The 12602-nt window shown below is 41.2% G+C and overlaps 1 protein-coding gene across 2 annotated transcripts in view; it reads left to right on the forward strand.

The window, feature by feature from the left end:
- The window catches only part of BTBD9 (BTB domain containing 9), a 135734-nt gene that overhangs the window by 10742 nt on the left and 112390 nt on the right, over positions 1-12602 (forward strand). For both annotated transcript variants that reach the window (XM_068397358.1, XM_068397352.1), the window contains 2 exons: positions 4412-4631; positions 8464-8583. In XM_068397358.1, the coding sequence (XP_068253459.1) occupies positions 4412-4631; positions 8464-8583 (340 nt within the window). The remainder of the gene's footprint in view (positions 1-4411; positions 4632-8463; positions 8584-12602) is intronic.

The following is a 12602-nucleotide window of genomic DNA, read 5'->3' on the forward strand; positions in this document are numbered from 1 at the left end:
ATGACTGGAATGTGGTCATGGATGGCTATGTCCTGTTCAGGAAAGACAGGCCACTAAGGAGAGGTGGTGGAGTTGCTCTTTATGTGAGTGAGCAGCTAGAACGTATTGAGTTCTGTCCAGGGGCGGATCAGGAGCGAGTTGAGAGTATGTGGGTGCGAATTAAGGGGCAGGCTGGCAGGGGTGATACTGTTGTGGGTGTCTATTACAGGCCACCAGATCAGGATGAGGAGGGTGATGAGGCCTACAGGCAGCTGAGAGCAGTCTCGCACTTACAGGGCCTGGTTGTCGTGGGGGATTTCAACTACCCTGATATTTGCTGGGAGGCCTACTCAGCCAGCCATCCTCAGTCCAGGAGGTTCCTCCAGTGCATTGATGATAACTTTCTGATGCAAATGGTGGATGAGCCAACTAGGAGAGGAGCGCTGCTGGATCTTATCCTCACTAACAAGGAGGGTCTGGTTGAAGTGGTGAAGGTTGAGGGCAGCCTTGGTTGTAGCGACCATGAGATGGTAGAGTTCAGGATCTCATGTGTCAGGACCAGAATAGCTAGCAGAATCACAACCCTGGACTTCAGGAGGGCCAACTTTGGCCTTTTCAAGCAATTGCTAGGGAAAATCCCATGGGACAGCGTACTAGAAAGTAAGGGGGCCCAAGATAGTTGGTTAGCATTCAAGGACTGCTTCTTCCGAGCTCAAGATCAGAGCATCCCAGCAGGTAGGAAGTCAAGGAAGGGTACCAGGAGACCTGCATGGTTAAACAGGGAACTGCTGGGGAAACTCAAGTGGAAGAAGAGGGTGTACAGATCATGGAAGGAGGGGCTGGCCACTTGGGAAGAATATAAGTCTGTTGTCAGAGGATGTAGGAAGGCAACTAGGAAAGCTAAGGCCTCCTTGGAATTAAACCTTGCAAGAGAGGTCAAGGACAACAGAAAGGGCTTCTTCAAATACATTGCAGGTAAAGCCAACACTAGAGGCAATGTAGGCCCACTGATGAATGAGGTGGGGGCCCTGGAGACAGAGGATAAAAAGAAGGCGGAGTTACTGAATGCCTTCTTTGCCTCTGTCTATACTGCTGGAGGCTGTCCTGAGGAGCCCTGGACCCCTGAGGCCCCAGAAGAAGTCAGGATAGAGGAGGAATCTGTCTTGGTTGATGAGGGCTGGGTCAGGGACCAATTAAGCAACCTGGACGTCCATAAATCCATGGGCCCTGATGGGATGCACCCGCAGGTGCTGAGGGAGCTGGCGGAAGTCATTGCTAGGCCACTCTCCATCATCTTTGCTAAGTTGTGGGCAACGGGAGAGGTGCCTGAGGACTGGAGGAAAGCGAATTTCACTCCGGTCTTCAAAAAGGGCAAGAAGGAGGACCCGGGTAACTATAGACCGGTCAGCCTCACCTCCATCCCCGGAAAGGTAATGGAACAACTTGTTCTTGATGCTGTCTCTAGACACATCAAGGATAGGGGGATCATTAGGGCACTCAGCATGGCTTCACCAAGGGAAAGTCATGCTTAACCAACTTGATAGCCTTTTATGAGGACGTAACCCGGTGGATAGATGATGGTAAAGCTGTGGATGTGGTCTATCTCGATTTCAGTAAAGCGTTTGACACGGTCTCCCACAGCATCCTCGCAGCTAAACTGGGGAAGTGTGGTCTGGATGATCGGGTAGTGAGGTGGATTGTGAACTGGCTGAAGGAAAGAAGCCAGAGAGTGGTGGTCAATGGGACAGAGTCCAGTTGGAGGCCTGTGTCTAGCAGAGTCCCGCAAGGGTCGGTACTGGGACCAGTACTATTCAATATATTCATTAATGACTTGGATGAGGGAATAGAGTGCACTGTCAGCAAGTTCGCTGATGACACAAAACTGGGAGGAGTGGCTGACGTGCCGGAAGGCTGCGCAGCCATTCAGAGAGACCTGGACAGGCTGGAGAGTTGGGCGGGGAGAAATTTAATGAAATATAACAAGGGCAAGTGTAGAGTCCTGCATCTGGGCAAGAACAACCCCATGTATGAGTACAAGTTGGGGACAGACCTGTTGGAGAGCAGCGTAGGGGAAAGGGACCTGGGGGTCCTAGTGGACAGCAGGATGACCATGAGCCAGCAATGTGCCCTTGTGGCCAAGAAGGCCAATGGCATCCTGGGGTGTATTAGAAGGGGTGTGGTTAGCAGGTCAAGAGAGGTTCTCCTCCCCCTCTAGTCTGCCCTGGTGAGGCCGCATCTGGAATATTGTGTCCCGTTCTGGGCCCCTCAGTTCAAGAAGGACAGGGAACTGCTAGAGAGAGTCCAGCACAGAGCCACGAAGATGATTAAGGGAGTGGAACATCTCCCTTATGAGGAGAGGCTGAGGGAGCTGTGTCTCTTTAGCTTAGAGAAGAGGAGACTGAGGGGTGACCTCATTAATGTTTATAAATATGTAAAGGGCAAGTGTCATGAGGATGGAGCCAGGCTCTTCTCAGTGACATCCCTTGACAGGACAAGGGGCAATGGGTGCGAGCTGGAACACAGGAGGTTCCACTTAAATATGAGGAAAAACTTCTTTACGGTGAAGGTGACTGAACACTGGAACAGGCTGCCCAGAGAGGTTGTGGAGTCTCCTTCTCTGGAGACATTCAAAACCCGCCTGGACGCATTCCTGTGTGATATGGTCTAGGTAATCCTGCTCCGGCAGGGGGATTGGACTAGATGATCTTTCGAGGTCCCTTCCAATCCCTAACATTCTGTGATTCTGTACTTTTGATTTTTCTCTTAGTCTTTACATGCCTGCCCAAATAGTATAAACAAGTCTTTCTATGAAGAAAGACTTCTATAAAGGAAGCCTAAAAAGTGTGAGAAGCCTTTTGTTCGACTTTTGTCTGTGCTCTCTATTAACTCAATAAGAATGTCTAACACTGAGCTTTAGAAAGATCTTTGTTAGTTTGCTATCTAATATGTGATTTATAGAGTATTTGACCCACAGCAAAGAAAAAAGTTAGACTACAGTGCAGAGTCTCAAAGAGCATTTATCATACATGATGAGCCCTGAAAATAACTTTCTCAGAACTGCATCTTCCCTTTGTTCTCTCTTAGAAGTTACAGATATTAATATTTAAACATATGAGTTAATATTAGGATATTGTGAAAGTCTTACCATGCAAGACATTCTGTTGGCAGTGCAGTAGATAAATTTGAAAAAGTTAAATGGTGTTTTCTGACTTCTTTTTATGCATATTTATGTCTCAATAATACTGTGCTCCAAATCTCAAAATTTCTATTTTTGTCAACATCACAGCTTTTTAGAGAATTGAATTTCTGCATTGTTTTAGTACTAGTTCAGGCTCTTGGCACTTTTTCCTGTTTGTGGAAACATTGACCACCACTTGCAATTTCATAGTTGTGCATTTGATGGTTTTATCTAGTAGTACTACAATATAGTTAAAATTTTACCACTTCAAATTCTATTCTTTAGATATTGAACTTAACATCCTGTTAAAATTCATACTTCTCTTGCCAACCTGCCTGAAAAGCTCAGCAGCAGCTTTTCATAATTTAGTTTTCAGATCATGTTTTCTGGGGTCCCTTCTCAAACAAGACTGTTAAAAATGTCTTTTTAATGGGGTGGTTCATCAATGTATTGTTTTGTAGTTGGAGTTAGGGATTGTTATTCCAAGTTATCTTGATGGAAGGTCTCTTCTTAGGATGTAACAGGTTTATTGTGTTGTTATTATTATTACTGTGAAATGGTGGCATAAAAAACTTGATTTACCATACTGGTTCAAAGCCCAAGTAGCCAAAAGTTTCCCATTTCACGCAGGTTCATTTCGGTTTGCAGAGTACTGGAAGCTTGTATAGATATCAAGATAGCTTGTATAGCTATACCACTGTATATACCACTCTGCAAATTCATGATGCATCCACATCTTGAGCATTTTATATGATTTTTAGTTTCCTTCCACTTAAAAAAAAACCCAAACCCAAAAACAACCCAGTTGGAATTAAAACAAAAACATCAGAAAGAAAGGACAAAAAAATTATTAGAGGTATGGTGAGAGGTTGATCCCAAGGAGAGATTAAATAGACCAAAACTTTAAAACCAGGAGGAAAGTGATGATTGTATGAGGAAGGTGCAATAGAATTCTGTAAAATCATGAAGGGAACTGAGAATATGGATACTACATACTAGTAAATGGTCACTGTTTATTATTACTACCATAAAAGACCTAGGGGACATCAAATGAAATGCAAGAAGCAAGATTTCTGAAATGCCTCTCTTTTTGTACGTTGTGGTTTTTTTTTTTTTTCCTTGAGCATGTGTTTGTGACTGAGAAAGGGTACTGGCAATAAGTCTTTGTTCTGACCTAATACAGTTGATGTTCAGAACATCTATTTTGCAGTATGAGAGTGTAAAACTTAAGCAATTATTTCCTTTTCTTCTTAGTACCGGGGGAAAATATTGCAACAATGAAGTATGGAGCACAGGTTGTAAAAGGGGAGCTGAAGTCTGCTTTATTAGATGGGGATACTCAGAACTATGACTTGGATCATGGCTTCTCTCGACACCCGATCGATGATGACTGCCGTTCTGGAATTGAAGTTAAACTAGGCCAGCCGTCAATAATCAACCACATACGAATACTCCTGTGGGACAGAGATTGTCGGTAGGTGCCAAGTTGACATAAAAAGGAAAGGTAATGCATTTTGTACTGTTGGTAATATATCAATGCAAAATTTTCATTAAATATTTTATAGAAACAGCATGATACAGTGTTGGACATGACAATGACAAGTTTTATTTGAAAAAACCCTGTTTTTTAAATGCAGTTTCAGTTGCTTTCACACCAGATCGTATTTTGTGATACTAAACTGTCTCATAATATTTCAGTGTAATTTTGTGTCTTCATTAAATAGTTTATATTACTAATGAAAGTTTTCGTAATTTCAATTTTTAATTGTTTTCTATTTGCCAGTTAGTTTTCAGCTGCTTTTATTTCAGTTTGAAAAACTATACTCTAGTTCTTTTGCAGAAACCATGTTCTTACATATTTACGTTCCAAACATTGAAGGAATGTTTGTTCAGATTTTTTCAATATATCAAAATTGTTAAGAAATAACACACTTTGACAATAATTAAGAAATAGTAAAATTTACTTCAAAAGTGAATTACCAACTAACTACAATAGTTATTAGAAGCCACTTCATGGTGAGACTGGTGAAGTATGAACTGCCATGGATGCCTTAGCCAATTTATGCTCAGCTACTTTAGGTTATTATGGAATGCATGAAAAATCAAATTATGCATATTTGAACAGCTGAGTGACTGCTTAAGTAGGAAAATTCCAAGGTTCTTTTTTCTGACAAATTGAATATATTCATTTTATAACTTGTCATGACAAAGATTTTGCAATTCAGTAGACAGCTCATGCAGGTATTCATAAGCACTTTTCTATTAAAAACAATAAAACAAGCTACTTGTATTTTTAACACATTATTACCTTTCTGATAAAAGATTAATTTTATGTTACTTCCAGACTAACACTTCGGAATTGTAAAACAGTTGCATTTTGTTTTCTTAGCTGAGCTGTGTTATTTTAGAACAGGGTGTACTAATGTTTCGTTGATCTTTATTTTTTGTAAGTTAAATTATTTTTAAAATATGAATTACAGTTATTAATCATTCAAAAACTGAATTAATTTTTAGCTATTTAATTGTTTCAAGTAAGTTCTCCTGATTCAGTTCAACTGGAATTTATGCGTCTCCTCTTTTGCTTTTGGAAAGATTGAAAAGTAAATCTTTGAAGGTACAAGGAGTTACTTCATACAATATTATAGTACTTGTCCCCGAAGATCAACCAAATTTATAAACCAATTATCAACCAACTTTATAAAATTTCAAAAAGTATTAGAGACATACTAATAATGAGGAGTTCTCTAGCAATTTTTAGAGAGCTTGTAACTGGTAAAATGCCCCTCATCTGCAAGGCGTAAATTGGCAGCTGCTGAAACTCAGAAAAATACTTCTCCTCGGGACAACTTATTTAAAAAGTATCTGTTGCTTGGTGTCCTGTGCCCTTCCTCTGAAATTTGTAGAACAAACAATTGTTGGTGGCAGAGTATCAGACAAGAAGGACCTCTAATCTAGAGGTTTTTGTCTTCATGAAGTACTGAGGATACAGTGGTTCTAGTGGAGCTAGTGGATCTAGTTTCTGTGTCATCCTGACTTGTTTATCCGTGAAAAGTTTGCTATTGGACTTTCTTTTGCTTCTTACCAGGCAAAGTACCTGAGTTGTTAGGTTTTTTCCCTCTGGTAGCTCATGTGTCTAAGATAAGTGGAAAAGGAAGCATTTGGAGTACTTTGTCCAGTTGTGGGCTCCTCATTATAAGATACCCGACATACTGGCGTAAGTTCAACCGGACACCAACATGACGAGGGCTTGAGTACACGATGTACAAAGAGGTGCTGAGAGGATTTGCTCGTTTAAGAGGAGAAGACTTAGAAGGGAGATTTTATTGCTATTGATGTATTTAATGGAAGAATATAGAGAATACAGGGCCAGACTCCTCTTACAGCTGTGTGCTGAGAGGGCACAGAGCAGTGGACACAAGCAAAAATATAAATTCCTATGAAATATTAGGAAAAGAGTTCATAATGGGGTAGTTGAATGTGGGAAGAGTTTGCCCAGAGAGGTTATGGATATCAGTTCTTGGAGGTATGCAGAACTTTACCAGGCAAGACTTTAAGGAACTTGTTCTAAGATTGTCTTTGCTTTTTCTAGAGATCCTTTCCAAGCTATATACACTTCTAGTCTAAGAATTACCAGCCACTTATCTGCATCTTTCTCACGGGATACGTGAATTATGTCTCTAAAAGAGGTGTGTTAACAATTGTACAAGCACATGGTGGCTTCTTGTTGAACACCTTTTTAAACTACTCATTCATTTTAACTGTCTCTATGAAGCTCTGGTTGTTGGATATCTTTAAATAGATAATGTGTATTCTTTACAGAAACAAATACAAGCTAACAGGTGTGTTTTGCACCTCAAGTTTAGGTGCTAAAGAGACTAGCTGTCGAAATTACCTCTGCAAAAAAGATTCTATCCTTAAGAAAAATAAAAGGCATGGTGTGCCTTGATAATGGAACTGTATTTTTGAGATATTTTCTTTGCTTGATACCTTCATAAACAAAAGTAGCATGTTTTATATTGGTTACAAATTCACATTAGTCTAGCGGTGGTGATGTGAGAATCCCTAAATTCTCACCGCGCAGAGGACAGAAAGTCAGCAACTTTTGGATCCAAACTGCTCAAACTCTAAAATGCTGGAGCCTAGTTTGGTCATATGTGCATGGGCTAGTAATAATAATGTTGCTAAAACACAGCGGCTTTACGTGGATTATGAATGTTACATATCTGGTTGGTGTGAATGTGAAAGCTGATTATGCGATTGACATCTTAAAGACTTTGCATTACCTTTCTAAGTGCATAAATTGGTATTAACAGTGTTATCTAACATTTTAAGATTTTTTAAACAATACCACTTTAGAAATCTACTTCTCTAAGTCCTCAGCAAAAAATTTGAAATACTAACAAAGGCATTAACGTTTAACAAAAAATGTCTATGTAGAACCCTGGAAGAGCAACTCTTCTTTTAGAAATCAATGTGAAAGGAGGTTAAGCGCTAACATGGTGCTGTTGAAATGCCTGTCAATGTTGCAGACTAGTACGTTAAGAGAAGAAAAATATTCTGAAACATGTATTTCATGATTTGCTGATACACAAGTGGAGTTCCAACTTCATTCTAAGTATCACTGTTGTAGGTATAATATGGAAATAGCCATGGCTTTTAAGTTTTAGTTTGGATTTGCTTTCTCCTAACAGCAAACTATAAGCTAAACATAATTGATAAGCAAGAGGAAGACACAGATTGTGTTGGTGACTTTTTTTATTTCTTGTTTTTTATGAGTAAATTTTGGGGTAAGTAAGTAGCGACAGGCTTAACAATGTGTTGTAAACAACTGAAAGGGTCCGAAGTTAAGAGTATCAGTGAGAAAATGGTCATAAAGTAAACTTGCTTTTCTCAAGTGCAGGGTTTGAATTTGCATTTTTGATCTGCTATTTTTTTTTTATTTTTCTTTATTGATTTTGCAATAGAAATAATAACTGTGTCGCTGGCGTTTTGGATTTATTCCACGCAGAAGGAATACAAATGATTATTTTTATGACTGAGCTGAAAGTATCCATTGCATTTTTTGAGGGACAGTGGTCTCATCTAATTACTGCAGATTGTGAGTGTTAGGATGTTTTAAGTCATTCTGAAAATGTATCTTAACATAACTGCATGTGAATTTATTTTCAAAGCTAGTTTGAAAATAAGGGTCTCTTAGATATCTTAGATACAGATCTGTGGGTAGGAAAATCCAGAAGAAAGTGTAAAATTTAATACCTAAGATGTGGCTGCTTGTATTCTAACCAGTGTTTTTTGGCAATCCATAGGTCTTATTCCTACTACATTGAGGTGTCCATGGATGAGTTAGACTGGATTCGGGTTATTGATCACTCTAAATACCTCTGTCGGTCCTGGCAGAATCTGTATTTTCCTGCCCGCGTTTGCAGGTTAGTTCATCAATGTAATGTTGCATGGCTATCATTAAATAATGTAGACACCAGAATGAGTTGCTGGATTTTGCTACTGCATTATGTATTTCTGATAATGTATGATATACACAACTTTCATCAGCTATCTTAAAAAAAAGAAATTTGTCTCTCTTGGTGGATGCTCTTTTAGTATAAATATAGGTGATAAATTGCAGGCATCCTGTTTTGAAAACTCTGGTGCTTCCATCTCTAACGATGTATCTCTTTCTCCTTTCTTTCTTTTCTTTTTTCTTTTTTTTTGAGTCATACTCACTTTTCCTTTTGAGCTGATGTTTTTTTTTTTTTCACTCAGTAGTAAACATCATTCCTTGACTGCCAAAATGTTTAAAATGTGTTTATGTACTTGCTATACAACTTGGAAATGTTTTTTTATATTTTATATATTTTCTGCTGTTGCATTGAAAGAGTGTTTAAAACAATTGTGAAAGAGAGAAAGGGGAGAGTTAGGACTAGAGAGGTTTGAGCAATGCTTTGTGTAAACCAAAGCAGCTAGATGGGTTTAATCATTATTAAGGTGATTGTCTTTTTACTGTAGATACTGGGAATTCTGGAAAAAGCTTATAATCACATTGAAGCTGTCTTATCCAAAAACTGAATCGAGCTCATTGATAGAGAGGCCACAATCTTTAGATTCTAAAGATATCATCATTAGATTTTGGGTCATAGGCCCAAAAAGGAAATGTCCTGTATAGTAGTAATTATTCTGTAGACATAAACTTTTTAATCAGCACAGCAACTCTTGGAATCCCCAAGGCGGGGAAGTGTTTTCTTTTCCCCAAAGAATGACCTCTTTCTGTGATCTTTACTGCTCTGTAAGATGGGATTGCTGGCAAACAGTTGTAGTCTATGTGGAAAGAGTCTGGTGGGTCACTTGTGTGTCTGTCCTTCTCAGATAGCTCTTTCTCAGCCTCCCTGTCCTTCTAGTAAGTTCATACTGAATGTAACTGACGTGAAATTTATTTTTCCTGATATGAACAAGTGCATTCTCACCTTTCCCTGTAAGTTTTATGGTCTGATTTTACTGTTTTTCTGAAATGGTCAGCGCTGTCCTCTAGTTTGTGTGCATATCTGATAAATTTCCTTAAAGGTGTCTGTAATAAATCAGCTAGCAAAGTGAAGCGCTTTATGGAGTTTATAGGTGTTTTACATTTCTTGGGGATGTTTTTGTGTGTGCGTGTGACCTTGACTTGATGCAAAGTGGACAGATTGTTAGTAAGCACAGCTTTTTTACTTCCATCATGTTAGCAAGAAGATTTGAAGAGAGATGGTGGGACTTTCCTTAACCTTCTTTCAAAATGGCAGCCATCCTTTGGCCTCATCCAAAGACTTGTCCAAAAGTGATTTTTTTCTATTTCAACATCAGTTTATCTGTTTGTCATCCCCTCCTTCAACTATCTTCATCTCTGTGTGTGTCTGTGCTATGTTTTGAGAATATCATTGTTCTGCTTTGGTGAAGGCTCTTTGCAGCCTTGCCTGAAACTGCAGAGAGGGAAGAGTGGCGGGAAGAACGTTATTCCAGAGTTTTAGGTGGTACCTTACTGTGCTGGTTTTAGCTGGGATAGAGTTAATTTTCTTCATAGTAGCTATTATGAGGCTGTGTTTTGGATTTGTGCTGAGAATAATGTTGATAACACACTGGTGTTTTACTTGTTGCCAAGCAATGCTTACATTAAGCCAATGACTTTTTCATCTTCTCGTGCTGCCCCTGTCCTCCCAGCTGCTTCTCTACAAGAAGTTGGGAGGAGACACAGCCAGGACAGCTGACCCAAACTGGCCAAAGGGATATTCTATACCATAGGACATCATGCTCAGTATATAAACTGGGGGAAGTTGGCTGGGAGGGGTGGTTGCTGCTTGGGGACTGGCTGTGTGTTGGTCGGTGGGTGGTGAGCAGTTATGTTGTGCATCACTTGTCTTCCCTGGGTTTTGTTTCTCTTTTTATTGTTTCCCTTTTCATACAGTTGTTATTGTTATTATTGCTATTAGTGTTGTTTTATTTTATTTTGTTTTGATGGTTGAAGAAGTCCTCAGAAGAAGTCAGGATAGAGGAGGAATCTGTCTTGGTTGATGAGGGCTGGGTCAGGGACCAATTAAGCAATCTGGACGTCCATAAATCCATGGGCCCTGATGGGATGCACCTGCAGGTGCTGAGGGAGCTGGCGGAAGTCATTGCTAGGCCACTCTCCATCATCTTTGCTAAGTTGTGGGCAACGGGAGAGGTGCCTGAGGACTGGAGGAAAGCGAATTTCACTCCAGTCTTGAAAAAGGGCAAGAAGGAGGACCCGGGTAACTATAGACCGGTCAGCCTCACCTCCATACCCGGAAAGGTGATGGAACAACTTGTTCTTGATGCTGTCTCTAGGCACATCAAGGATAGGGGGATCATTAGGGGTACTCAGCATGGCTTCACCAAGGGGAAGTCATGCTTAACCAACTTGATAGCCTTTTATGAGGACATAACCCGGTGGATAGATGATGGTAAAGCTGTGGATGTGGTCTATCTCGATTTCAGTAAAGCGTTTGACACGGTCTCCCACAGCATCCTCGCAGCTAAACTGGGGAAGTGTGGTCTGGATGATCGATTAGTGAGGTGGATTGTGAACTGGCTGAAGGAAAGAAGCCAGAGAGTGGTGGTCAATGGGACAGAGTCCAGTTGGAGGCCTGTGTCTAGCGGAGTCCCTCAAGGGTCGGTACTGGGACCAGTACTATTCAATATATTCATTAATGACTTGGATGAGGGAATAGAGTGCACTGTCAGCAAGTTCGCTGATGACACAAAACTGGGAGGAGTGGCTGACGTGCCGGAAGGCTGCGCAGCCATTCAGAGAGACCTGGACAGGCTGGAGAGTTGGGCGGGGAGAAATTTAATGAAATATAACAAGGGCAAGTGTAGAGTCCTGCATCTGGGCAAGAACAACCCCATGTATGAGTACAAGTTGGGGACAGACCTGTTGGAGAGCAGCGTAGGGGAAAGGGACCTGGGGGTCCTAGTGGACAGCAGGATGACCATGAGCCAGCAATGTGCCCTTGTGGCCAAGAAGGCCAATGGCATCCTGGGGTGTATTAGAAGGGGTGTGGTTAGCAGGTCAAGAGAGGTTCTCCTCCCCCTCTAGTCTGCCCTGGTGAGGCCGCATCTGGAATATTGTGTCTGTTTCTGGGCCCCTCAGTTCAAGAAGGACAGGGAACTGCTAGAGAGAGTCCAGCACAGAGCCACGAAGATGATTTAAGGGAGTGGAACATCTCCCTTATGAGGAGAGGCTGAGGGAGCTGGGTCTCTTTAGCTTGGAGGAGACTGAGGGGTGACCTCATTAATGTTTATAAATATGTAAAGGGCAAGTGTCATGAGGATGGAGCCAAGCTCTTCTCAGTGACATCCCTTGACAGGACAAGGGGCAATGGGTGCGAGCTGGAACACAGGAGGTTCCACTTAAATATGAGGAAAAACTTCTTTGCGTGAGGGTAACCGAACACTGGAACAGGCTGCCCAGAGAGGTTGTGGAGTCTCCTTCTCTGGAGACATTCAAAACCCGCCTGGATGCATTCCTGTGTGATATGGTCTAGGTAATCCTGCTCCGGCAGGGGGATTGGACTAGATGGTCTTTCGAGGTCCCTTCCAATCCCTAACATTCTGTGATTCTGTGAACTGTTCTTGTCTCAACCCATAAGTTTTTTGCATTATTTCGTTTCTCCTCCGTACCACATTGCGGGGAGGGGAGGAGTGGGCAGGTGGCTGTGTGGTGCTTGCTTGCCAGCTGGGATTAAACCACGACACTTACTCATTTTTTGACACAAAAGGACCTCTTGTACATTCTAGCTCTCCAACGATCTCTTAATAGTCTGTGACTTGCCCTCTATTGGAGGAAGAGATTAGCAGGAGGGATTTCATTTCATGTGGTGTTTTTGTATGCATTGCGATGTATTTTCTACTTAAATGCGTGCGCAAGCACACCTGGAAACCTCCCCCTTGCAGTTTTACT

The sequence above is a fragment of the Nyctibius grandis genome, chromosome 1 (genome assembly GCF_013368605.1).
Source record: "Nyctibius grandis isolate bNycGra1 chromosome 1, bNycGra1.pri, whole genome shotgun sequence".
Classification (NCBI taxonomy): domain Eukaryota; kingdom Metazoa; phylum Chordata; class Aves; order Nyctibiiformes; family Nyctibiidae; genus Nyctibius; species Nyctibius grandis.